We start from the raw sequence: 26429 nt of genomic DNA, 5'->3' as shown, positions 1-26429 counted from the left end.
ATAGTGTCCTAGGAACCTCAGGACTATAGCAAATGCTGACTTTGCAGAGTGGTGCTGACATTTGAGTCAGGCTAGTGAAGGGGCAGCCCCCAGTAGCGACAGGGGAGGGGCGGATCGCCGAGAAGTTGTTAGTCAAGATGGCGTTGTCGGCTGGTGTGGGCCGGGTTTGGAGACCACGTCGAGGCTGGGGCCAGGCTGGCTTCCTGCTCCTGCAGCGGCGTGGAGTTCGGGGGCTGGCTATATCTGTGAGTACCTGGGGTCCCAGAGGGTTATCCCCAGGAGAGAAAAGGGACGTCAACGCCATCTTCAGAGTGTGGGATTCCTGCAAGGAGTGAAGGAAGGGCTGTCACAGAAGGGGCAAGTGTTAGGAGAACCACTTGGAGGGGACATTCAGAGTAAGAACTTCAACTTCCTTAGGGGAGGAGAAGTGAGACAGCTTTTGGGGGGGCCTCTTGAGACAGAGACAACTTGGAAAGAAGGGGGGGTTCCTCATTAGTTGCCAGGGGTCGATGGCCGCTTGGAGGTACCTGGGAAGAGAAGGCGAGACCTTTGCTTTAGGGATTGGGGAGTAAAACTGCTTTAGTGAGTTTGTTCTCGATAAAGACCCCTCCCCTTCAAAAAGGAGAAAAGAAAGATCAGGTCTTCTGTCATGGATTTTTTTTTAAAAATAGTGCCCTGTACTTCCTTGCTCCTTTGCTACAATTCTGATTTTAAAATGAATTGCATAGCCTCGACTTGGTGTGGCTCAGTGGATTCAAAGCCAGCCTGGGGACCTAGGGGTTGCTGGTTCGATTCCCTGTCAGAGCACATGACTGGGTTGGGAGCTAGGTTCCCAGTTGGGGGCGTGGGAGAGGCAACCGATCAGTCTTTCCTTCTCCTTCTCCCTTTCTGTAAAAATAAATAAATAATCTTTAAAATGAATTGCATAAAAAAGTCGTTTGAACCTGTGTCCCTTAGTGAGATGCCAGGACAGGGACCTTGTCTGTTGTGGTCACACCGCAGAAAAGATGACCACTAAATATTTGTTGAATTTATGAGAGGAGAAAAGGAGAGAGAGAGATCCACAGGGGACTTTGTCCACATTTCTTCTTAATGGAACGCCGTGTGGGTTGCAGTAGAGCTATGAACTAAAATCTCACAATAAGAAAATAGTTTTTTAGAAGGATATGAAGCTAGATCCCATTGGTTCATATCCCTAATCTGCTATTTTCCAGCTGTGTAGCCTTGGGTAAGGGTCTGCTGTTCTCTGTACCTAATTTTCTCCTCTGTAAAATGCTACCAGTGGCACCTCATAGGGTTGTTGTGAAAATTAAATATGTAGAATGCTAAGAATTGGACCTGGCATTATACTAAGGGCAGTAGGAGTGTTGGCCGGTTTTGAAAGTGAAGATGGAGGGAATGAGGGAGGAGAAATACGACTTTGGGAAGGCCCGGATTGATGAGGGCCCTGGAGGGAATCTGTCAAGATTTTGTGGGGTTGGGCCTGACCCTCTGACTCTCCAATCCAGAAGGAAGGGAAGCTGGAACCTGTAGGTGGAAGCTGTAGATGGGAGGAGAAACAGGGGAGGAGGGTGAAGAGGATGGGGCGGAATGAAGGGAGGGGTCCAAGGAAGAGAAGGATTGCTGGAGCTGGATGGGGGTAGGGCAGCCTCTTGTGTTTGGGCTGTTTGGGCTGGTTTGTTTTGGCCTTTTTTTGGTTGGGGTGGGGGAGCAGTCAGATCTTCCATAGCTGATCTCAGTCCCAGGAGCCCATTGGCTGGGCCAGTGGGGCGGGAGGTGGGCTGGACTTGGGCTGCATTGGGGTTGCACTGGGGCTGCAGTGGGGAAAGGTCATTTAGGACCCATTAAATCAGCTTTCTTCTGGCCAAGTCTCTCTCCTGCCCTTCCCTTCCTTTCCCTCTTGACTTCCCTCCTTTGTTTTTTGTTTTTTTTTTTTTAGGGTGGGAGAGGAGGAGAAGGTCCCCCAGAGTCCTTTTTATGTATGTATAGTATTTAAAATTTTACATATTTTTGGAGTCCTTGTTTTTCTTTCCCATGTTTATTTCTCCAACTTGTTCTTTTAAAATTAGAAATGATACTTTTGTATTTTTGATTGGAGGGAAGCTACTGAATAGTAGCATTTAGTCAAAGAAGATTTTAGGCCAGGGCTGTCCTATAGAACTTCTGGAGATGGTGGAAATGTTCTTTATCTGGGCTCTTCAGCATAGTAGCCACCAACCACACGTGGCTGCTGAGCACTCGGAAACTGAAATTTTCACTTTACAGATGGCTTCCAACTTAAGATGGTTTGACTTAACTTTTAGCTTTAACTATGGTGCAAAAGTGATACACATCCATTAGAAACCTGACTTTGAAAAATTTTGAACTTTTCCCAGAAAGTCGTGCTAGGCAGAGGCAGTGGGCCACAGCTCCCAGTCAGCCACACGATCCTGAGGGCGAACAACCACAGTGCATTGTGTGGCCAGCATTTTTTGGATATTGTGTTTTGTGTTTTCACATCTTATGTCTGCAAAAGGCCCGTCTGTGTCTTCTGCTTCTGGTGAGAGAAAAAAGAAGAAGGCAACTACTTTGAGATGAAATTCAAGATAATCGCTCAGCTATAGGCCAATGTAAGTGTTCTGAGCACATTTAAGGTAGGCTATGATGTTCAGTAGGTTAGGGTTTTTTCTTTTCTCTTTCTTTTTCTTTTCTTTTTTCTTTCTTTCTTTTCTTTTTTTTTCTTTTCTTTTCTTTTCTTTTCTTTTCTTTTCTTTTCTTTTCTTTTCTTTTCTTTTCGAGAGGGGAAGGGAGGGAGAAAGAGGAGGGAAACATCTTGCAGTTGCCTTTTGTCCACACCCTGCCTGGGGACTGAACCAGATACCTAGGCAAGTGCCCTGATTAGGACTTGAACCAGTGACCTTTTACTTTGTAGGAGGACACCCAACTAACTGAACCATACTGGTCAGGGCAGGTTAGGTGTTTTAAATACATTTTTGATGTATGATATTTTCAACTTGTGGTGGGTTTATCAGTACTTAACCCCACTGTAAGTCAAGGAGCATCTGTATTCAATTATTTTTTAAAGATTTATTTATTTCTAGAGAGAGGGAAAGGGAGGGAGAAAGAGAGGGAGAGAAACATTAATGTGTGGTTGCCTCTTGCATGCCCCCTACTGGGGACCTGGCCTGCAAACCAGGCATGTGCCCTGATGGGGAATAGAACCAGTGAGTCTTTGGGTCACAGGCTGGTGCTCAACCCACTGAGCCACACCAGCCAGGGCTGTATTTAATTTTTTTTAAGTTTTAATTGATTGATTTGAGAAAGAGAGAGAGAGAGAAACAAGGATTTGTTCTACCTTTTTATGCATTCACCAGTCAATTCTTATATGTGCAGAAACTGGGGATCAAACCTGCCACCTTGGCGTATCCTGATGACACTAACCAATTGAGCTACTTGACCACCACTGTGTTTAATGAATTTAAATTTGAACAGCCACGGGCTGCCGTATTGGATAGTGCATTTTCAGCTGAACCAGGAGACAGTGCCTTGAGGGAAGGTTGGGAGGCTGTGTTGCAGTGGACAGGTGGGGTTATTGGCACAGGCTGGGTCGGGAGGACTGCTGGGCTACCTGACTTCTTCATGTCTGCTTGCCCATCCTTTCACCTTGGAGGGGTTTGCCTGATTCTGCCTCCCTTTCTCCCCCTCTAGTTGCTGGCAGATGTATTTAGTGCTCAGGGTGAAGAGGAGGAAGGAAAACTGGTTTGTCAAGGTGTCCCAGGTCAGTTTCTCAGCCAGCACCCCAAGAAGCAAATGGGACCTTGGCCAGATCATTTCACTTCTCTGAGTGTAGCAAGCAGGTGACTAGGGTTCCTGCCATGTTGGAAATCAGGGAGCACCTGGAGCTTGGTTTGTGCAGATCAGCAGGAATGTTATTTCTCTGGCCCAGCTGTTCCGGCAGCCTGTCCAAGGGCTCCAGTGTCCTGTGCAGTGTCTCTGAGTGGCCTGTGCCCAGTGTGTATTGTGGAATGAGTGGAGATGGTCATTATTGATCTGTTTGTATCCATCTCCCTTTTGCCTGTTGTCTTAAGAAACCTGGTCTCTTTTCTAAGGAACCCAGCTTCTTTTCACATCATGAAACACTTTGTAATTTACAGTACAGAGAGGTGTGAAGAAGAAAGGAAATGGTTCTTATGAAGCACTTACTACATATACCATGTGCTCAGTAAGGGCTCAAAAAATGGCTGTTGTTTTTCTCTGAGGACAGCAAGTCTGGGGTGACCCTGACGAATGCTGGGAAAGGACGGCCTCCCTCAGCACTTCACACTCCAGTGCCTGGGAGAGCATAGTGCTACTCTAGCCCCCAGACCCCGGGTCCCTGAGGCCAGAGAAAGGCTGATTATTCACACTTCCCTGGTGTCTGCAACCACCTCTCCCACGAGGCAGGCCACTGATGAGGCTGCTGACATTTCTGACCTGGAAAAACTTTGGGCTGTTTGAGGGTAGAGTGCCTCAGACCCCAGGAGGGAGCAGGTTTGGGTGGCCTTAGTGTTCTTTGTGCAGAGGGCTCTGTTAACTGGCTCATCTGCAGTGCCTTCTGTGGCTGGGCCCCACCCTTCTCACCAGTCTCCCTAGGCACTAGTGGTCTGGCTGCCTTGTTTTGTGTGCTGACATCACCGTTCATGAGCTCTGTGGCCTTGGTCCAGTCACTTAACCCCTCTGGGCTTCGGGACCACCTCTGTTTTACTGCCACGTGATAATAGGTCCTGCCTCCCCTGGCTGCTGTGCGAGCTCATTGAGCACATAGGCCAAGAGAAAATGCAACGTGCTCAGCACGTTGTCAGCTGTTGTTATTAATGTGCTGCAGCCGGTGGCCGGGTGCCAGAGTCCCAGGCTCTGTTCTTTTGGCTCAGGGCCTTTGTTGTTCCCCCAGATGGAAGTGTTCTTCCCTCAGCCTTTGCCTCGCTCACCCCTGCTTGTCCAGCAGGCCTCAGCTTCACCCCCCCTTCTCTAGGAAGCTTTTCCTCACGCTCCACCTGATGCTGGCGGTGAAGGTTCCCCCAGAGCTACAGCAGGGTTTTATACCTACCTCACCACCATTCCTGTGGAGTAGCAATTCTTAATTTTATCCACAAGGGGACCCAGGGTCAGGGCAACTGTCCTGCCCAAATGACATGGCTGGAGAGGGACTAAGTCAGGATTCAAACACAGGCGGTTTAGCTCTAGTGTCTCTCATTCTGCCCTGTATTAACCACTAAACATCCTGCCTCCTCTGAGCTTGCCCACCTCTTGATTGTAACTTGTGTGTTGAGTGTCGCAGCCCTCGGTTCAGGTGTGACTTGGAGCCAGTATTCAGTACCTTCCTGTTTTGACAACAGTTGTCAAATACACTAGTCAGCTACTTGTGTGTACTGAGTGTTCGTTCTTACACTGGGCTGAGCAATTACACCATTGAGTCATTAATCCTCATGACCACCTGTGAGGTAGGTATTCCTACGGTCCTCTGTTTACGAATGAGGAAACCGAAGCTCAGGGAGGTTTAGTTGCACAGCCAGGGGCAGCGGTCTGCTCCAGTCCTGCCCTTAATCTTGGTGCCCTAGGGAGTGGCTCCACAAGGGGCCACCTTGACATTGACCTGCTAGGCAGATCAGATCATCCAGGGCAGGCCTCCCTGTTTCCTGTGTGTTGGGGGAGGATGTGGTTTCAGGGCTCTGTGTAAATCTGTGTGGCCTCTGCCATTGTAAATCACTGGCCACCAGGACAAACCCACCCTCTCACCAAAAACAAAAGAAAAAGTGGGTGGAGTAGCATCCTTTCCCTGCAGGCATTTACCACCCACTCCCATAGTGGAGCATTTCCTTGGCACCAGGTGCTGCGGAACCTTTCTCACAGCACACAGACTCAGTACAGAGCCCTGGGGTGGCCCAGGAGAGAACGACACTCCCAAAGCTCACCCCCAATGTGTGGGGTGCACCACAATGCCCTCTGAGTAGTTCTTTGGTCTCTGTAGGCAGACGGAGTCCTGTCCTGACATCCTGGCTTGTGCGGAGCCCTGAGGTCCTATCCTCCCAACCCCCGCCGGCCTCTGGATTGTAGCCCTCATTCCATTTGTGTCTCCCTGGGCCTCCGTCCTTGTCTGGAGTGTCTGCCGGGGCCTGCATCACTCTTCAGTGTGAGGTGCAGCCAGTCCTTCTCCCCAGCTCCCCTTTGGCCCATCTGCCTCTTGAGGTGCAGTCATTTCCCTTTTCCCACCTCCTAATCTTCTAGATTTTGTTTTTCCCTTCTACCAGTTTTCAGGCACATAGTGTGTCCTGTGCCTGTAACAGATTCTTTGGGTGCCTTATTTTAGGAACTTTTTTGCAGCAGCAGTCTATGGCCATTTTATGGAGGGGAGATTCAAAGAGACTGTGTGTAGCAAAGGGCCACACAGTGAGCTAAGAAATTGGAGTCCAGGCCAGTGGGACCCCAAAGCCCTTGAATGTAACCACTCATTCATCCGTTTGTTCAGTAACTGCCCATTGAGTGCCTGCTCTGTAATCAACCTGGACGTAATCCTTACTTTTGGAGAACTTGTGATGTGTGTGGGAGACAGACACGACACAAAAGGACCCTTTAGGTGAACGGAAAGGTCTGGCTGTGGGAGTGCTCAGAGGTGTGACCCTGCTGGGGAAGTGCAGTCTGCAGAGTTTAGCTGCTGCGCTTGCAGGCAGAGGGGAGTCTGCCATGATGTGAGGCCCAGACCTGCCTTGCTGCCGGGAGTGTAATTTCCTCACAACTATAATTGCAGATAAATGCACATGCGTTCATGTGCCCCCGGAACCTTGGATGGCTTCTTCACTGTAATTACAGGAGGGGAGGAGAGGAACACACTTGAGCACCCATGTGTGAGGTCCAGCTCATGGCACACTCAGTCATTCTTCAGCTCCCGTTGGAAGCAAAGCCACCTTTATGAGCTAAGAGAACTCTGGCGACCGGTGGGAAGTACAGATGTAGATGTGTAGAAACCAGGCCAGCAATGGCAGTTGGGTTAGGAAGCACGGGTTTGGGGGTCTGAGTGTCAGCCCTGCCCAGGTTTAAAGCCAGTTCTGATTTACTTACTTAGTTTTAGCTCTGTGGCCCATATTTTACGTCCCTGAACCATAGGTTTCTCATTTGCTCAAGGGCAAGAGTAAGATTGTACATGCAGAGCTCAGCCTGGCACTCAGTAAGTGCTTAATCCAGGGGCACTGTTGCAATCCTGAGACCAGATCAAGGTTATTTCACAAGTTAAGAAATTCAGTTGGTTCATATCCTGCCACACGTGGAGGCTTCCCACAGGCTTTCCCTGCCAGGCCACCTCTGATCCGAGCAGGTGTGATGTTCCCCACAGATACTCCCCGCTCCTCCAGCCACTCTGAGCTCCTCCCACGTTCCACGGGGGGCACACTGTTCTTCACATTTAGCCTTTTCATGTTGTGTTCTGGCATCGAATGCTCTTCTCCTGACCCTTGGGTATCTTTCAGGGCTCAGCTCTCATGTCACTTCCTCAGAGAAACCTGACCTCCTTTGCACTCCACTCCACAGAGCCCCATGGCTTCTTCTAGGAGAACATGACTCACCTCCATCGGTACTTGTTCAGCATCTGTCTTTCATTCTGGCAGGAGGGGCAGATGTCTTGTGTCTTTTAGGTCCCCAGAACCCAGCACAGGGCTTGGAACAAAGCAGGTACTCAAATATTTATTTAGTGAGTCAGGCTGGGCTCGTGGAGGGAGTTAGGCCTGGCCCGGAGAGGGGTGATGCGTGTGGAGGGGTTCACCAGGGCAAGGGGAAGGGGTAGAAGAGAGAGGACAGCAGCGATGTGGTGGTGGAAATCATAGTGTTTATTTGAGCATTTTCTGTACGACTTACAAATGCTTTGCTGACATTTTATGTGCGTGATCTCATTTTAGCCTTGCAACATTTCTATGAAGCGTTTTCCATTTTATGGATGAGAAAGGGGTGGCTTTTTTAAAACAGGAAGTTACTTTCCCATGGTCACCAATAAGGGATTTGAACCCAGGCAGACTGATTCAAGAGCTCCCAGACTGAGGTCTGTTCTGAGTGGCCTCCCTGCTGGGCATAGGAGTCAGTAAAGAGCCCATCCAGATGACGTGAGGGCTCTGTGTGGGGGTGTCTCTGCTTGTCGTAGCTGTGCAGAATGGACAGACAGGTCTCTGTGGCCAGAATGGGGAGGCTTTGAATGTCGGAGTGAAGAATTTGGGTCTCTGATAATAATAACAGCTGCCAGTTCTTGAGCTGCCTGGCACTTTTTTGAGGTATTTCATCTTTGCAACAGTCCTGTGGGATAGATGTTATTTTTACCCCAATTGGATGAGGAACTGAGACACAAAGACATTCTAGTAACTTGCCTGAGGTTACGCGGTGGGAAAGTGGTAGAGCTGGAATTCACACCCTGTGTGTCCGTGTTGCCTTAACCACCAGGCCACTGCCTGGCCCTGTGGGGCTGAGCCAGTGCAAACCTGAGTGCTGTTCCTGCTCAGATGTCTGCCCTCCCCTCCCAGCACCCCCAGAGGCAACAACAGCAGCACTTCTCATCCCTGGACGACAAGCCTCAGTTCCCAGGGGCCTCGGCGGAGTTCGTAGACAAGCTGGAATTCATCCAGCCCAATGTCATCTCTGGGATCCCCATCTACCGTGTCATGGATCGGCAGGGCCAGATCCTCAATCCCAGCGAGGATCCCCACGTGAGAAGCCACCTCCCTCACCCCCTGTCTCCCATGCCCAGGCCCCTTGCCCATGTCCTCACCCGTGTCCTCGCTGGTCCCAGTGGCTCTATGTCTCTCTGTACCTTCATCTGCAGCTGCCACAGGAGAAGGTTCTCAAGTTCTACAAGAGCATGACGCTGCTCAACACCATGGACCGCATCCTCTATGAGTCCCAGCGGCAGGTACGTGGGGACAGGCTGGGGAGGGGAGCTTGGAATCACCTGAGGTCCCCCTGCCTGTGCATGGGCCAAAAGATAGCTCCCAAGGAGGAAAGAGTAGAATGGAGATCCACTGTCCTGGGGTCCTTAAGAGCTCTTGGAGGTTTTCTTGAACCACTATAGGGAGAATGTGGGAAGGGCCCTGGCCAGGGGCAGAAGGATGGACCGGATCACTGAAAACACCTGTTGTGTGCTGGGCTGGGGACTTAGCTGTGCTAGGAGATAGCAGGTAGGAGTCATGAGAGCCCTTTTTGGGAGCTCACAGTCCTGAGAAACAGGGAGACCCTCAGTGCTTCCCGGAGCGCCCATGGCAGACAGGCTGGGATCCTCAGTGGACAGAGAGCCAGTCAAAGAAGGAAATTTATTGACTCAAGTAACTTCAAGTTCAGAGGGCCCTGTCTTCAGGCACAGCTGTGTCCAGGAATTGAAAGATGTCACCAGATCTCTTCCTCTCTTTTGAGTATCATTTCTTCTCTCCTTTGCCTTGGCGTCCTTCATTCTCAAGCAGCCGTGGGCTCTGGAAGCTCCAGGCTCCTGGAGAGGTGGCAGAGAAAGGGTTCAGGGTACGATTGAAGTCCTCATCTGCCACTTGCAGGCTTTGTGGGTCTGGGAAAGCCGTTTGACCTCTCAGTGTTCAGTTTTCTGGTCTGCATGGGGTTGTCGTGAGGATTGATGGTGACATGTAATGGCTTTAGGGACAGTGAACTTGGCATTTAGTTAGTCCATGATAAATATTAGCTATTATATGCCATGAGCCTACCAGCCTAGTAATAATTAAACCTTCTCCTTAGTGATGGAAAGAAATTGGTCTCTAATGTTCCAGCAGAAGGCCCCAGGCTGATACAGATTGGCCACGCTTTGATCACAGACCCCTCCCGGAGCCATCCCGTGACAGGCCAGGCTGGGGCCACGTGCCTGTCTCCAGGAACCAAGGGAATAGAGTAGCAGGCCCAGAGTAGTATTCTTCCCCCTTCCCTGTTAGAAAAGGGGGAGAATACTGGGCAGGCAGGTCCTCACATGGGGATTGGCTAGGCAGTTTGCATTTACATGAAGCCCCCAGGTGACAGGACTGAGCAGATCAGGCAGGCAGCCTGCTCCTGGACTCTGTCTCACAGGAACACTCCACAGTGGCTCTCCAGGTGATGGTCTGGTCTCCACCCTGCCCAGCCACTTTCTTTGGTTCCCATGTCCACAGGATCACATCTGGCCCTTCCTGTCCATCCTGTCTCCTATTCCTTGTGGCCTTGGCAGTTCACTCCCGTCTCCACAGTCTCATGCCAGTCCAGGCCACCTGCCCAACCTCACACAAGCCCGGCTTCTTCCTGCCCCTGCATTGGCTGCACAAACAGGGCTGTGGAATCCCCCAGGCATGGATCTAGTCAGAGCTGTGAGTTTGGGCAGTTGATTTTTCTTGTCTTTGTCTCAGTTTATTTAGTATATTTTAAAAAATGGGGATAACAAGAGAAACCGTCCTACAGGGGTAGGAATCCTGTGAGGACCAGCATATAAAGTCCCTTGCTGCCCATCAGCTGATACAGGAAGCCCTCAGTGAGATCAACGCATCCATCAAGGTTCATCCTGTCAGCTAGGATTACTTTCACCTGCAATAACAGACCTCCTTCCCTCCCCCCCCCCCAAAAATCCTAACAGAACAAAAGCAGTAGTTTCAACAGGTTAATAGTTTTTCCCCTCACATAAGAGAAATCTGGAAACAGGTGGTCTGAGGTATAGTGGCATCACAGTGTCACTGGATTCCCAGGGTTGGCTTTTAGCCTTGAGGGTCCCTCATGAACCTAATGGCTGCCGGGGCTCCCTCCCTCACATCTCATTCCAGGCGAGAAGTGGAAGGAAGGTGGAAGCTCAGACATGGCACATTCCAGATATCTCCACAGCCATCTTTATAGAACTTTCCAGGTAGTCCCAATAACATCTCACATTTTATCGGTCACTCCTAGTACAAAGGAGAATAAGAAATGTAGTATTTTAGTCTAGGCAGTTGCTGCCTGTGGTGGAATGAGATCTCTGTTAGCAAAGAGGAAGAGGGATAGGATACTGGGTGGCAACCAGTGACCTCTGCCAGTAACCCAGTGCTGTTTGCTCAGGGGCCCCCTAAGGCCATTAACCCTTGCCAGTCTCACAGCCCTGCCAGGTGCTCAGCACCCGGCGTCTACCCACTCACTGTGCTCTGGGAGGTCAATTAGCTTTCAGTTGGCTCCCCACTTAGAAGAAGCATTAGCCATCTGGTTCCCCCACCGTGAGAGAGAGCCAGGCCTGTAGAACAGGTGAGGGCTGCTCAGTGAGCACCCGCAGGTGCCAGTTTGAGCTCCCTCTGTTTCTCTTTACACGTAGTTCTGGGGAGCTTATTTCTATTTCTGTGCCAGGGGTGCCCCAAATCTCCAACCTGACTTAACCTCTTAGCCCCAGATCTGCTTGGCTTCTCACCCTGGTGTCCTACGCCAGATTCAGCATGTCCAAATTCGGTCTCTGCATCTTCCTTCCAGGCTCACTTCTCTTCCTCTGTTAGGCCAGTTCTCAGTGAAGGGTTCCACCATCCACCCATTTGCCCAAACTGGAGACCTTCATTTCATTTCTGTCTCCTTCCCCCTCACTGTCACTTTCACATTCACTCTGTCCCTGGGTATTTATCTGTTTATGTTTTTCCCCCACCCATCTCTGTCCCTGTATGTTTGGTTAGAAATCTAACTAAATGCTGCTCAGCAGCACCAACATAGTTGAGTTGGCTTTCATCATGTGCTTGTTGTCTCGTGGTCCAAGACAGCTGCCACAGCTCCAGGCATCATGGTTGTGTGCCGGGCAGGAGGAAAGGAAGGGGAAAGGCTGGCACCAGCTGCAGGAGGGTTTTTTTTGTTTTGTTTTGTTTTTTTTAATCAAGAAAGCAAAATCATCACTTACCAGCATTTTGGTTAAGATCAAGTGTAGTATCTCTTTTTACCAGTTTAATATCTGATACATCCTTTATCTGAGGACATTATATTAAGTGGATTTTTGGAGCTGGAATGTGGAATAGGAGCTTGCTTCCAGGAACAGTGCATTTAAAAAAAAACAAAAACCTGCAAAATCAGACTTTCATTTAAGTCTATGGCTAGAGCTGTATCCTGCTAGGGTGGCTGGGAACCTAATGTTTGGCTTTTCCAGGCTCTGGGTTTCAGGCTTATTAGCTAGCCAAGAGGGTATGCAACTCCCTGGTATTGATGCTGCTGCTTTTTAATTTTTTTAGATTTAATTAAAATGATTTTTTAGGGCCCTGGCTGGTGTAGCTCAGTAGATTGAGCTCGGGCCTGCGAACCAGAGTATCTCGGTTCGATTCCCAGTCAGGGCACATACCTGGGTTGCAGGCCAGTTCCCAGCAGGGGATGCATGAGAGGCATCCATACATTGATATTTCTCTCCCACTCTTTCTCCTTCCCTTCCCCTCTCTCGAAAAATAAATAAAGTATTTTTTTTTAATGATTTTTTTAGTTTTCAGCTGGTGTAGCTCAGTGGAACGAGCGTGGGGTCTGTGAACCAAAGGGTCGATTCCCAGTCACAGCACGTGCCTGGGTTGCAGGTCCCCAGTAGGGGATGTGCGAGAGCCAATCACACGTTGATGTTTCCCTCCCTCTCTTTCTTCCTCCCTTCCTTTCTCTCTAAAGATAAATAAAGTGTTCACAAAAATTTTAGTTTTCAATTATAGTTGACATTCCATGTTATTTTTTAAAAAGATTTTATTTATTTTTAGAGAGGAGAAGGGAGAGAGAAGGAGAGAGACAGAAACATCAGTGTGTGATTGCCTCTCATGTGCCTCGTACTGGGGACTTGGCCTGCAACCCAGGTATGTGCCTTGACTGGGAATCGAACCAACATCTCTTTGGTTTGCAGGTCGGCACTCAGTCCACTGAGCTGCACCAGCCAGGGCTTTTTTTTTTTTCGGTTTGCAGGAAGGTGTTCAATCTACTGAGCCATACCAGTCAGGGCTATTTTTTAAAAATTTATCGATTTGTTGTTCCATCTATTGATGCATTCATTTGTTGCTTCTTCATGTGCTTGACCAGGGATTGAACCTACATCCTTGACATATTGGGATGACACTCTTAACCAACCGGTCAGGGCTGTGCCACACCTTCTTTATCCATCGTCTGTTGATGGGCACTTGGGGTTGCTTCCATATCTTGGCCATAGTAAATAAAAAATGCAGAGTGCTCCACGAATTTGCGTGTCATCTTTGCGTAGGGGCCATGTTAATGTTTGCATCATTCCACTTGTTCGTACATGTGCTGCCAGAGTGAGCACGCGGACTGCTGCTCGAGGCCGTCAGCCGTCCACTCCTCTCCCTGCCTGACAGCACCGCCAGGCCAGGCCACCGCCCTTCTTGTGTGCCTTGCTGTCCTCAGTCCCATTTCTTGTATCCATTTCCCACATAGCAGCCCGAGAGACATTTCTAAAACGTCACTCCCCAAAGACAGCCATGGGCAGGTTACCATGGTTCTCCAGGTAAAATTCACATGTCTCATTCCCTGCAGTTCATGGGTTCTGCTTGTCACTCCCGCCTCATACTTGCCCACCCACTGCCTGTCCCATTCCTTCCAGGCTCACGGCCTTTATTGTTCTCTCTGTCTGGAAACCTTCATCCACCCCTACCTTCGCCTAGGTTAGGTATTGCTCCTTGGTGCCCCTCCTTGGTGGGGTGGGTACGTCCTTATAGCTCCCGCGCACAGACCCTTCACTCTGGCTCTAACCAGTCCGGCAGTTCCTCCACGAAGTTGGAAACTCCAGCATGCCCTGGCCCAGAGCAGCCCTCAGGAAGTATCTGCTGATCAGGGGAGTCATCAGAAGTTGGTCACTATTTGTACAGTTCTTACTGGTTGCCCAGCATGACTGAGCCTGGGCTTCTGGACTCCCCTGTACCCACAGGGCCGGATCTCCTTCTACATGACTAACTATGGTGAGGAGGGGACGCATGTGGGGAGCGCAGCAGCCCTGGACAACACGGACCTAGTGTTCGGCCAGTACCGGGAGGCAGGTACGTCTGCCCATGTCCTGGTCCTGTGGAGTACGTGCCAGAGGCCTGGGTTTGGGGTCCCCATCGAGGCAGGTCAAGCCCAGTCCCTTTTGGTATGAAGGAGAGGCTCTCGTTAGTTACCCTGTGTGCTCTTGGAGGAGTGGCACAATGCCAGTGAGGTCCAAGGAGCTGGACGAAGAACTTTTCAAGTAAGAGAGAGCCAAGCCAGGTCCAGAGTTTAGAGGGGGTGGGCTTCCCCTCTGTGGAGGGTGGGCACTGTTGCGGTTAAGAGCTTTTTCTCTTGACTAGTCCATGGCTACTGGCTGTCAGATTCCGGGCAAATCACTTCCCTTCTCTGAACGTCAGTTTTCTCCAGAATCAAGATGATGATGATAGTATTACAGTCTGTGCACTGTGGAGTTGCTGGGACCATGCAGTGTGGGCAGGCTGAGCTGCAGGTGTGGCGTGTACTGTGGGCCCCCACCCGCCCAGTGTGAGAGCTCTGCTGGCCTCTCTCTCCAGGCACCACAGCCTTCAGGGAGCAGAAGCAGATGGGAGGGCCTGGCAGGTTGCAGCCGGGGAGCCGGCTCACTTCTGAGTGCAAAGAAGGATCAAAGGCTAGCTAGGACTGAAGAAAATCAGTGTGCATGAAAGAGTGCCTGGGGTGAAGAACCTAGCCCAGGGAGCTGAGGGGCTGGTTCCAGAATGGTGGTTGGCGTGGGGGCCTTGCAAAATAGTCTCCCTCTGGGGCTGCCGGGGAGGCAAATCTTGAGCCTTCCTCTTGGGTACTTCATGACTTTGGGCAAGTTGCTGAATTGTTCCTCAGTTACTTAACATGGCTGTTGAGGTTTTTCATGGGACAGATAGATGATGGAAAGCCATTAGTACAGGACCCAGCATGGGGTAAGCAGTATCAGAGGTGATGTGGTGACTGGGGCCTCTCATCCTGGGACAGCTCTTCAGGAAGGAGGCAGGGCCTGGCCAGGCTGGCTGTGCAGAGCCCTCCCCGGACTGGTACAGTGGTCTGTCTGGTCTACTCCTGGACTATCTGCTCCGCTCTGTGCTGCACCAGAACCCCCCTGCCCCACTTGCTGTAGGAGAACAGGTGCCCACTGATGGTCTGTGGTTCAGCATCATTAGCAGGAAGATTTCCCCAGACACTAGGCGGCACACCAGGCCCTCGCCCGGTTTGCTGAGTGCTTCCTGCCTGTTTCACTAAAGGTGAGGGCTCCAGGCAGGGCCAAGTGAGGGCCCCAGAATCCTGGTGGCAGCTGGGCAGTCCACATAGGGCTGTTTGGGCCCTGGCTGCCTTGCCAGAGTGGCCCTCTGGCACCACCGGTCAGCACACAGCTCTGCATCTGGACAGATACAGAGGGCCCTTGTGCTAGGTGAGGTGAGGCAGACCCTGTGCCCTGTCCTCAACTCTTTGCCTCCCCACTGAGGAGTGGGGAGAACAAGCGTACCCAACCGGATTGTGCCGTCTCCGGTACTGCCCACCAGCCACATGAGAGCCTGGTGGTGAGCTTCTCTTTGATGGTGGTGGGTGGGCATCCACCAGAGAATTTGTTTAAAGAAGGGTTTTGCGCCCTGGCTGGTGTAGCTCACTGGATTGAGCACGGGCCTTTGAACCAGACAATCGCGGTTCGATTCCCAGTCAGGGCATATACCTGGGTTGCAGACCAGTTCCCTGCAGGCCAGTTCCCAGCAGGGGACGTACAAAAGGCAACCATACATTGATGTTTCTCTCCCTCTCTCCTTCCAAAGATAAATAAATAAAATAAAATAAAATAAAAAAAGAAGGGTTTTACTGTCATAAATAGGTTTGAATATTTTTCTCGTTAGTCTAGAAGTTGTTAGCTAGTGGCTTGTACTTTTATTTGGTTCATATGATGATTTTTCAAAGTAATTAGTTGAAACACTTAAAATTAGGTAGTTTTTAAAAAAATATATTTTATTAATTATGCCATTACAGTTGTTCTATTCCCCCCTTCATTTCCCTCCACCCTGTACACCCCCTCCCCCACCATTCCCCTCCTTTAGTTTATGACCACGTGTCTCAAGTTCTTTCGATTCTATATTTCTCCTACTATTCTTACCCTCCCCTATCTATTTTCTACCTGCCATCTATGCTACTTATTTTCTGTACCTTTTCCCCCCTTCTCCTTCTCCCACTCCCTTGTTGCTAACCTTCTATGTGATCTTCATTTCTGTGGTTCTGCTCCTGATCTAGCTGTCCTCTTAGTTTGCTTTTGTTTTAGGTGCGGTCGTTAATAACTGTGAGTTTGCTGTCCTTTCACTGTTCATCTTTTTTATCTTCTTTTTCTTAGTAAGTCCTTTAACATTTCATATAATAAGGGCTTGGTGATGATGAACTCCTTGAATTTGATCTTATCTGAGAAGCACTTTATCTGTCCTTCCATTCTAAATGAAAGCTTTGCTGGATAGAATAATCTTGAATGTAGGTCTTTGGATTTCATGACTTGGAATACCTCATTCCAGCCCCTTCTTGCCTGTAGGGTCTCTTGAGAAATCAGCTGACAGTCTGATGGGAACTCCTTTGTAGGTGACTGTCCCCTTATCTCTTGCTGCTTCTAGGATTCTCTCCTTCATTTTAATCTTGGCTAATGTAATTACGATGTGCCTTGGTGTGTTCCTTCTTGGATCCACCTTCTTTGGGACTCTCTGAGCTTCCTGGATTTCCTGGAAGTCTATTTCCTTTGCCATATTGGGGAAATTCTCCTTTATTATATGTTCAAATAAGTTTTCCACTGGTGGCTGTTCCTTTTCCCCTTCTGGTACCCCTATAATTCAGATGTTGGAGCGTTTAAAGATGTCCTGGAGGTTCCTAAGTCTCTTCTCATTTTTTTGAATTCTTGTTTCTTCATATTTTCCTGTTTGGCCCTTTTTTTCTTCCTTCTGGTTCACTCCCTAGATTTGAGTCCCAGTTTCCTCTTCATCACTCTTGGTTTCCTGTGTAATTCCCTTCATTTCAATTAGTTTAGCCTTCATACGTTCCTCTAATTTGTGACTATAATCAATCAGTTGTGTGAGCATCCTGATCACCAGTGTTTTGAACTGTGCATCTGAAAGTTTTGCTATTTCTTTATCACTTAGATTTATTGGCTCTGGGGCTTTGAGATCTTCTTGAGCCATTTTTGGTCTTTTTGCGCCCGTTAATTATAAGGAGCGGAGCCTTAGATGTTTACCAGGGCAGGGCTGCTCAGGTTGCTGGTTTGTGATGCTGTAGGTGGGGGCGGGGTCAGAGCGGGGAAACAGGGCTCCTCTGCTGCCTCTTGTTGCTGGGGCCTGCTCGGTCCCGTCTCACCACCCACTCCCCCGCCAGTCTATCTGCACACGACCACAGTCAACCCGCCGCCCTGTGCCCTCACTGGGTCACTCACTGGGTCCGCCCGTTGCAACCCCACGCCTGGGATCCACGTGCCTGAGTCCGTCTGACCGAGTTTTCCTGTGTAACCCCGCTCCGCCAGCTGCTGGCTTCACCCCTCTTACCGGTCAGGCTGAAGAATTTGTTGGTATCAGACTTCCGAAAAGTTCAATTTTCTGTGTTCTGGCTGTGTTTTCTGTTGCTAATATTTTGTTGTCTCTCAACTTGGTTGTGGGAGAAAGCATGGCATCTCCACCTATGCCTCCATCTTGGCGGAAGTTCTCTTTTTTTTTTAAAGCAAGCTAGGTTTCTTTTTTTTTTTTTAAACTCGACGATTTAGCCTTTCTGGGTAGCAGTCAGTTGGTCTGAACAGTGGCCTCCCTCTTGAGACAGACCTGTGCTTACTGGCCTGCCCACCTGGATCCCGCACCTGCTGGTCCCCTCAGCCTCCCAGTGTGCTTTCCTTGGTTTCATCCAGCTCCCTTACTGTACAAACAGGGAATTGGAAGCCCAGGCAGGAAGGGCCTTGCCTTGGGACCCCCACGGGGCTCTGCACCCCCAGACCCTCTCTCCCAACAACTGCTGCCTCCGCCCCTCACAGGTGTGCTGATGTATCGGGACTACCCCCTGGAACAGTTCATGGCCCAGTGCTACGGCAACGTGAACGACCCAGGCAAGGGGCGCCAGATGCCTGTTCACTATGGCTGCAAGGAGCGTCACTTTGTCACCATCTCCTCTCCGCTGGCCACACAGATTCCTCAGGGTGAGGATACACATCTTGGGCCTGGACAACATAGACCGGTGCTGTACCCCTGAGCAGGCCCCAGCCCTTCTCCATCCTGGGGGAACTTTCTGGTTGGTGACATGGTCAGAGCAAGACCCCTCGTGTTTGGGACCCTTCCGAGGACTGTGGTGTCGTCCTCACCTGTCAGGCTTCAGCCAGCATGACCACATTTTTGGTTTCCGAAACTTGTGCCTACCCCGTTTGCCCACATACACACAACCCACTGTGTGTGGAAGAGCAAATGCCAGGTTCCTTGCTAAAGGTCACCCAGCAGGCAGGAGAAAAGCAGGACTCAAGTCAGGGACTGTGGCTGCAGAGTCTGGTTTCTGGCTCCCAGCCCTGCTTTGTTTGCCTCAGTCCTCGGAGTCCTTCAGGCAGTTGGTGTGGCTTCCGTTAAAGATGAGCGCTTGGGAAGCAGAGCCTGGGGGCCATGGGAGCGGGCTGCCCTCCCTGCCCTCTGGAGCCTGCCCTCGGTCGAGGCTCAGACTGGGCTTCGGCTTTCTCTGCTCCGGGCACCCCCACATGCACGAGTTGCCGGGTCTGCTAGGTGAGCAGCGTGCCTGGCACATCAGAAAGCCCCATGGACGTCCATGCACGTCGTTCTGTTTGGAAACCAGTGAGCAGTCATGTCTTGAAGGTGGGCAGGGGAGCCTTCTAGGTGGAGGTGGGATTTTTGTTGCAGGTAGGTAGGATTTCCATAAGGTGGGGCCCTGGCCCTCACCTTCTTTCAGGGTGACTATTAATTCACTCAGTTCCAAACATACTGAGTACCTGCTGTGTGGGCACCCCCCTAGATAGAGTGAAAAAGAGACAGAATCCTTAGCCCTCCTGGTGCTGACATGGGGGTAGGGGAGAGAGACAATAAGCGAGATGAAGATGCGACCCATAGAGCACGTCAGGGGTCCTATAGGGAGAGATGAGGCTGGGAGGGAGTGCTGTGTGGTGGGGTGGGGGGTGAGGGGAGCCAGCTGGCATCTTGAGGCGGGGTCTTCCTGCTGTTTTTGAGGTGCTTGAGGGGCAGGGAGGAGCCCAGTGGGGCAGCTGTGCATGGGGTTGGAGGGTATCAGAGAGGTACGTGAGAGTGCAGATCTGCAGGGCCTCAGGGCCTTTACTGTAATCCAGAGTGGAATGTGCACCTTCAGCAGGGGGAGTGGTCAGTTGTGCAGTGACTTGGTCTGGCTCACGTTAAACAGCCCTCTGGCTGCCCCAAGGCAACAGGAGGGGCCTAGCTCGGGCCAGTGAGGTGGAGGAGATGGGAAGTGTCAGGTTCTGGCTCTGTCGAAAGTGGAGTTGGTGTGGGGATGACAGAGTTAGGAGTCAGAGATGGTGCTGACGTTTTGGGCCCGAGGAATTGGAAGGATGGAGCTGCTGTCAGCTGAGGGGAGAAGACGGTGTGGGCAGGTTGTGAAGGGACTGTCGGGGTATCAGGTGCTTTCTTGCCCCTAAGCCTGGTGACAGCCAGCCTGAGTCCCGGAGCCTGGGGCTGGAGTGATGTGTGTGTGTCTGTCTGCATTTGTGTGTCTTGTGAGGGAGAGAGATCAGAAGGTGTGGGGCTCTGCCCCTGCTCACCATACTCTCTTTTCCTGCAGCGGTGGGTGCAGCCTACGCGGCCAAGCGGGCCAATGCCAACAGGATCGTCATCTGTTACTTTGGGGAGGGGGCAGCCAGTGAGGGGGATGCCCACGCTGGCTTCAACTTTGCTGCTACCCTCGAGTGCCCCATCATCTTCTTCTGCCGGAACAATGGCTATGCCATCTCCACGCCCACCTCTGAGCAGTACCGCGGGGATGGCATCGGTATGGGCCTGTACTGCCTCTTCTCCCTTCCTGCCACCCCTGCTCTCCTGGTCTCTTCCTGCAGTGTCTGGCACAGGGGAGGTCGCAGGAGACAGTGAATGGAGCGCTGATTTGTTTGCTCTCCTCTCCTCCCCTCCCCCATTCCCTGCTCGTTGTCCTCATCTGACCCGTGAGGTCTGAGCTGCGTCTCTCTGTCCCTACAGCGGCTCGAGGCCCCGGGTACGGCATCCTGTCGATCCGTGTGGATGGCAATGACGTGTTCGCTGTGTACAATGCCACCAAGGAGGCCCGGCGACGGGCTGTGGCAGAGAATCAGCCCTTCCTCATTGAGGCCATGACCTACAGGTGCCTGCCTCCCCTGACCCCTCGCCAGCCTGGACAGCCATCTTTACCATCTTCCCCATATCCGTCACTGGGATCTCTAAAGCCTACCCTCATTACCCTGTGTCGTGTCCCCTTCCTTGCCTTTATTCCTTGCCCATGGTCCTCCCCCGGGCAGGATCGGGCACCACAGCACCAGTGATGACAGCTCAGCGTACCGCTCAGTGGATGAGGTCAATTACTGGGACAAGCAGGACCACCCGATCTCCCGGCTGAGGCACTACATGCAGAGCCGAGGCTGGTGGGATGATGAGCAGGAGAAGGCCTGGAGGAAGCAGTCACGCAAGAAGGTGAGGACCTCCTTCTGTTGCAGACCAACACCTCAGGGGCGTGTCCTGAGGTGGTACATCATGGGGAACCCTGGAAGGACAGAGGCTGGGATTTGGGGGACATTGAACTGGGTGACTCGGAGAACACCCTGGTAATGTCTCTGATTGTGGCCCGTGGAGCCACGCTGCCTGGGCACGTGTACCTCAGCTGCGTCCTAGCCATGCCCTTGGCACGAGGGATCCTGGGGTACCTGCTTCAGAAGGTTGAGGACGAGGTGACTTAATCAGCATGCGGTGTGTGTCCCACCCACAGCCAGCCTGTTATCTTCCCTGTCCCTGGTCCTCAGCAGCCAGAGGCCATGCAGGCCACTGGTGAGGGCAGACCCTGGCCTCAAGCAGCACTGCTGCCCCAGCTACACGGTCATGGGCAGCCCCTTCACCATGGTTTGGTTTCCCCACTCTAAGCTACCTGCTTCTTAGGGCTGCTGGGTCTGAAACCACTCCATAGGCTTAGTCTTAGTGCCTGGTCCTGCAAAGGAGGGACATCGCTGGGATTGGGGTCCTTGATGGGGATGTTGGTCGTACCCACTGTGACGGTGATCATTTCCATTGTCCAGATAGGTGGGAGCACAGGGGCTCAAGTGGGTTAACGCCTCACCGAGGTCCCACAGGTAGGAGGCAGGGTCCTGGGTGGGAGGCTGGCTACTTGCTTACTGTCCCGTATCTCCTAGGTGATGGAGGCCTTCGAGGAGGCCGAGCGGAAGCTGAAACCCAATCCCAGCCTGCTCTTCTCTGATGTGTATCAGGAGATGCCTGCCCAGCTCCGTAAGCAACAAGAGTCCCTGACCCGTCACCTCCAGACCTATGGCGAGCACTACCCCCTGGACCACTTTGAGAAGTGAGCCCTGCTCACCCCACCCCACCCATCTCAGGTACCCTGAGAGGCAGCCCCAGACTGAGGGCTGGAGAGCTGGCAGCCAGCTCCATCCAGGATACTCAGGGCAGAACTGAGATAAGAGGCAGGGCTTCCTATCACCATCCCCGCTCCTCTCAGCTGTTACATTGTGGGGGGCCCTGCTGGCCCCCTCTTTGACTGTGGTTACAGTGCCTTCTCCCAGGGGCTAAGCAAGGGCATCTCCATGACTGGAAGCCCCTCTGGGCTGAGGGCAGGAATGACAGGTCAGCCTGTGGAACTTAGAGTGAGAGGTGGGCAGCAGGCATTGAATAAACTGTGTCTCTGCATTTGGCGCTCTGCCATTTTTGGTCTGTTTCCTGGAGTTTTGGAGGTGGGAGGCGAGTCCTGCATGACTGGTTTGGGACCCCGCCCCTTCAATCAGATGCTTACTCATCTGTAAGACCGTTAAGATGTCTACTTCCCCTGGAAACTTGTGCAAGCTGGAGGGCTGGCCTCAGCAGACAGGCTGGGGGTGGAGGTGTGCCAGAGAGGGACTGCGGCTCTCCCACAGGGTGAGGCAAACCTGGTGTCCAGCAAGGTGACCAGGAAGCTGTTGGAGCTGGCCCTGTCTAGTAAGGTTGGGTGGGGGGTGTCTGGTATAAAGGGCAGGGTATGCAGCGTGTGATTCGCTGAGCTCTCTGCCCTTGTAACTTCTTGGGCCCCCCAGGCGCAAGGACAACTCCAGGCCTCAGAGTGGAGAGTGCATGTTTTTCAAAAACAAAAACAGTCCTCTGCCCCCTGCTGCCCAGTCCCATAGCCCGAGCTGGCCCAGGAGGAGCTCAGGCAGCCATGTTTCCAGGACCTCCCTCACACCAAGGCCTCAGAGAGGCTGAGCAAGGAGCAGGCACCAAGGCCCTGCCTAGGGCCCAGGCTAGGTTGGCCCTCCCCTTCTGACCCCACCGAGACTCAGCAGTGGAGCTGCGGGTCCTGCAGGTGTTTCCAGAGCCCGATGCTGTCCTGGGGTCTGAGGGGCCGCACCAGCAGCAGGTCCCGGAGAGCACAGGGGTCAGCTGTGCGGTCTGCTGGCCAGGCTGTGAGGAAGCCTTTGTGGGCCCTGGGCACCAGGCCCAGAGCACGGATGCACAGGCCAATGTAGACGTCGTTGAAGGGGAACGGTGCCACACGGGCCGCCGCCTGCAGCAGCCAGGGTGCCAGGCGCCCAGCGATGACGTAGCCACCCCCGCTGGCATAAGCTGGGTAGTCACCTTCAAAGAAGGACCCAGGCACATAGAAGGGTCCTCCAGGCTTCCGGAGGGGCTTGGCCTGGGTAAAGACCTCACCCAGGTAGAGGACTCGAGCCCAGCCGGGTGGCAGGGCCCGTAGGTAGTCGAGCAGGGCGGGAGTGTGCACAAAGGCATCATCCTGCGCTTGCAGGATGAAGCTCACGCTGGGGCAGTGCTGGGTGAGCCAGGACAGCAGCAGCAGGTCCTTGAGTGTCTCGTTGAAGGGAACATCCAAGAAGTCCCAGAGCAGCAGGTCACTGTAACGGCGGCTCTCCCAGGCTACCAGTGGGCCTAGGTCAGGGCCTCCCTCACCCACTGGAGACCCCAGAAGGAAGAGCAGCCGAATTCCAGGGGCGGGACCACCCCAGGTCTCCCTCACAGCCTGTCGTTCAGCAAAGTGCCCTGGTTCCGACTTGACAGCCAGCAGCAGATAGGGGGTGTCAGTTTCCCCACAGCTGGGTACTTGGCCACTGTCACCTTCAGTCAGCCACAGAGGGAAGCTCCGGCAAGCTGCTGACAGCAAGAAGCGGCGAAGGTCCGTGGGGTAGGACGTGAAATCAGGTATTTCAGCGGCAGCAGCAGCTCCCCAAGCCCCACAGCCCCCTGCCTCAGTGCTGTCCCCACTGGGCAGAGCTCTCAACCGCCACTGTTGCTGGTTCCAGTAAGCTGAGGACAGTGGGCCAGTCTGGCCCAGACGGGCCGAGAGGTTAGCCGGCAGGGTGGGCTCGGGACTGGCAGGTGTGAGCACTGGCAGGGTGCCCTGGGGTCCCGGGTAGGCCTTGCTCAGCTGAGACTCTGATGTCCACTCAATGTACACTTTGAGGCCCAGGAGTGTGAGCAGTGCTGACAGGCAGAGAAGGCACTTGGGGCAGCGCATGACCCAGCCCAGGGAAGGGGTGGCTGCTGGAGCTGCACAGGAGTCACAGAGCGCTTTGGAGTTCAGGATGGGCCTTCACAGTCCCCACCAATCCCTGTGGTAGCCTCTTAGTCCCAGACCCTAGACTGGTCCCCAACCAGAGACCCAGCTCTTTCCTTTCCCTATTCCTGGTCCTGGAATCACTGCTCCAATCCCATTCCAACACCTGCTCTTTTTGCTCAGCCCAACCCCTTCCACTTGCCTGTTACCCTCTCCTCTATTCATCCCCCTCACCCGAAGTCAGGATCACTGGGGTCAGCTCCTTTGTTTTGCAGAAATCCAACTTCCTTCGCCCTCCTTGTCCCCACCCTGGGGACTGGGGAGCCAGGGATCTGCTCCCTCCTCTTTACCTCTGGGTCTGGCTCTGGCGCCCCAGGTCTCTCTCTGGTCAGGCCCTTTCAGCTCCCTGCCTTGTGCTCTGGTCCGGCAGCTGTGGCTGTGTCGTTGTTCTCCAGCCCAGCCCGTCCGGAGGGGCGGGGCGGGGAGGGGAGGGGAGAAGGGAAGGCCCCAGGGGCCTGGGCGGTGCCGAAGAGGGGGGGGGGGAGAAGGAGCGGGGAGAGCAGGAGGCTGACTTGAGAGATGGGGCTCTGGCGTGTTGGAGCTGGTTTTCTGGTGAGAGGGAAAGGTGCAGGGTTGGAAACTGTCCAGCCCGTCCAGAGGGGCTCCGGGCGAGGTCTGGGAGGGAGTCCGGGAAAGGGTGAGACCAAGAGCCAGGCCTGAGCTGGGTACTGTTGGAATGGCCCAGGGACAGGCACAGTCCCCAAGTGGAAAAGCCTAAGGCACTGGTGCCCGATCACAGGAGGCGTCAGAGAATGTACTGAGGGAATGGCCAGCCTGCCAGAAATAGTGCGAGTGGGGAGTGTTGCTACCCAGAGTTAGGGTTGGTTGGGGAAAGGGGCTGGTGAGGAGGAGAGACAGGGAGACCCTCAGGGGCAGGCAAAGAAGAGACTGGGAATGGGAGACTCAGGGATGCAGAGGAGAGCACTGCAGGGGGAGAGAGGATGAGAGAGAAATAGAGATAAGAGGTGGACAGGAAGCCACTCCTGGGGGGGAGAATGGATGGGAAGATTTAGAGAGGCAGGTGGAGGGACTCAAATGTGGGTGGAGAACGGAGTATGCGAACAGAGCCAGACCCAGGGAGAGGAGGGGAAAGGAGCCAGGAGGAACCGGTGAGGACCGGATGGAGAAAGGGCAGGCACAGAGGGAGCCTTGGACTGCACCCACCCCCCACACATCCATCCCCTTTGCAGCCTGACCGCCTGACCAGCAGGGCGGGAACCCATTCCTAGCCCAGCCCCCACTGCAGCGCTGCCCACAATGCACAGGGACTTGGGAACACTCATGTCCAGCCCCCACGGGACAGGAGAGGGTCTGCCTGTATTTACACTGATGCCCTCTCATGGTTTTTGCCACCTGGGGTGGCGGACAGGTGGGCCTCCTCATCCCAGACCGCCTGGAGCCTGGGGTGGCACCAAGCCTGGCCTGACCCGCTTCACCTGACTCGAAGTTGGGGACAACTGTCTTAGAGACCTTGTCTGTTAGCAGCAGTTGATTTTCTATCCAGTGCTGTCTCCTAAGTTTGAATAATGGAGCCCATGGAACCAGTTGGAAGACAATGTGGAGGAAGTAGGGAATATTAATGGAATAAAAATGAGTGGGAGATGACAACCAGGGGCTGGGGCCAAGGGCCTGGGCACCCATGGTGGGCGTCCAAGCCCACATCCTCTAGGGCTCGGGGAGAGGGGTTCTGGCCCCCTGAGCTCTCCTGGCTCAGCTAGGTACTCCCAGGACATGCAGAGGTTGTCCACAGTGGGCGAGACTGCCCCTCCCGGCGCGGTGGGGGGGATGTTTGCAAATTTCAGAGGATACAATTTTAGTTGTTAAGTGCACTAGTCTGGGTCCATCAGGTGGGAAAACACACAGCAGTAGGACCAGGGAAAGCTGAGTATCAATGACTCAGACTTAAGCCGTGTCTTCTTTTGGGAGAGTTGGGGGTGGGCAAGATAATGCAGACCATGATCAACCAACCCAACACCCCTCCCCCCCAAGCCTTTGGACCCCTTCTGGCCTGTTGCCTCATTAACTGCAGGCCACTGTTGAGTGCAAGTCACCCATCCAAGAAAGTTGTTAGAACCACCCCCAGAACTCATTAAATCCAGAACCTCTAGTAAGTACTCTGTACCAGTGAACTTGGCCCCAGTTTATGTCCACCCTCACTGGTCTCACACCCTGCAAATCCACCCATTTCCCCAGGTTCTGGATGTACGTGTACTTGAAAGTCTTGCAGTTCTTTTAGTGTACAAGCTGTTGTCTCCTGGGTTGTAGTGAATACCCTGGGGCATGCTGAGATCTGACCCCAGGTATTTATGGCGTCACTGGTAAAGGGCACTAACAGATTTTATTAGAAAGGAAACTGGGGATTCAACCATCGTCAACCTGCAAACTTAAATGCTGCACTGTACTTCAATGCTACCAGCCCTGTGGCTAGAACTTGTGGGGGCCGTCCGGTTTTCAGGCTGTGACTTGGGCTGAGGTGACAGACCTGAGCCTGTCCTTGTGTCTCTGTAAGCACTCCAGGGCACTGCAAGGAACCTGTCCAAAGCCTACCTTCCTTACTGCCACCAAATCAAGTGCTGCAGCCAGGGGGGCTGCCGGGACACGTGCCTCAGCTGGCACCTCCTCACAGGAAACCTGTGATGCCTGACGTGAGGCTGCCACACGCCACGGACTTTTCACACCTCACCCCCAAATCCCTCTCTGTGAGCCTATCTCCAGGATCACTC

General features: G+C 52.7%; 2 protein-coding genes and 2 non-coding genes across 8 annotated transcripts; 2 read left to right on the top strand and 2 right to left on the bottom strand.

Moving 5' to 3' along the window:
* The first annotated feature begins 107 nt into the window (after window positions 1–107).
* On the top strand, window positions 108–21794 carry BCKDHA (branched chain keto acid dehydrogenase E1 subunit alpha). 5 transcript variants are annotated; one of them, XM_037157656.2, is made up of 11 exons: window positions 157–245; window positions 2516–2609; window positions 8517–8699; window positions 8816–8902; window positions 10134–10325; window positions 13850–13958; window positions 17924–18085; window positions 19696–19902; window positions 20106–20247; window positions 20402–20573; window positions 21284–21794. In XM_037157656.2, the coding sequence occupies exons 3-11, from the start codon at window positions 8655–8657 to the stop codon at window positions 21452–21454; spliced, it is 1287 nt and encodes a 428-aa protein (XP_037013551.2). In that variant the 5' UTR covers window positions 157–245; window positions 2516–2609; window positions 8517–8654; the 3' UTR covers window positions 21455–21794. The 5 variants fall into 5 exon arrangements, with proteins under 5 accessions (XP_053523547.1, XP_037013549.2, XP_037013550.2 ...); XM_037157657.2 differs by lacking the exon at window positions 157–245 and adding an exon at window positions 1965–1979; XM_037157654.2 differs by lacking the exon at window positions 2516–2609 and having other exon boundaries at window positions 115–245.
* LOC119058465 (U2 spliceosomal RNA) lies at window positions 11843–12039 on the top strand. The gene has a single exon (XR_005084258.2). It is a non-coding gene; the product is annotated as a U2 spliceosomal RNA (small nuclear RNA).
* On the bottom strand, window positions 13124–13228 carry LOC119058466 (U6 spliceosomal RNA). The gene has a single exon (XR_005084259.2). It is a non-coding gene; the product is annotated as a U6 spliceosomal RNA (small nuclear RNA).
* Window positions 21795–22195: 401 nt separating the features above from the next.
* Window positions 22196–24093, bottom strand: B3GNT8 (UDP-GlcNAc:betaGal beta-1,3-N-acetylglucosaminyltransferase 8). Its single transcript, XM_037157658.2, has one exon. It carries the CDS (start codon window positions 23605–23607, stop codon window positions 22414–22416), a length of 1194 nt encoding a protein of 397 aa, XP_037013553.2. The 5' UTR covers window positions 23608–24093; the 3' UTR covers window positions 22196–22413.
* Window positions 24094–26429: the final 2336 nt, after the last annotated feature.

This window comes from Artibeus jamaicensis, unplaced genomic scaffold (assembly GCF_021234435.1).
Source record: "Artibeus jamaicensis isolate MK-2021 breed Jamaican fruit bat unplaced genomic scaffold, CSHL_Jam_final contig_47, whole genome shotgun sequence".
NCBI classification, from domain to species: domain Eukaryota; kingdom Metazoa; phylum Chordata; class Mammalia; order Chiroptera; family Phyllostomidae; genus Artibeus; species Artibeus jamaicensis.
The sequence above is the reverse complement of the archived record's forward strand: the minus strand, read 5'-3'. Positions and strand labels throughout refer to the sequence as shown.

Excerpts from the sequence above, each read along its gene's own strand:
- BCKDHA (XM_037157654.2), top strand. The coding sequence starts at position 138 with ATGGCGTTGTCGGCTGGTGTGGGCCGGGTTTGGAGACCACGTCGAGGC. Across the intron at positions 246-8,516 it reads TTCGGGGGCTGGCTATATCT|CACCCCCAGAGGCAACAACA; the intron begins GTGAGTACCTGG and ends CTCCCCTCCCAG. Across the intron at positions 13,959-17,923 it reads CGGCCAGTACCGGGAGGCAG|GTGTGCTGATGTATCGGGAC; the intron begins GTACGTCTGCCC and ends CGCCCCTCACAG.
- B3GNT8 (XM_037157658.2), bottom strand. The coding sequence starts at position 23,607 with ATGCGCTGCCCCAAGTGCCTTCTCTGCCTGTCAGCACTGCTCACACTC.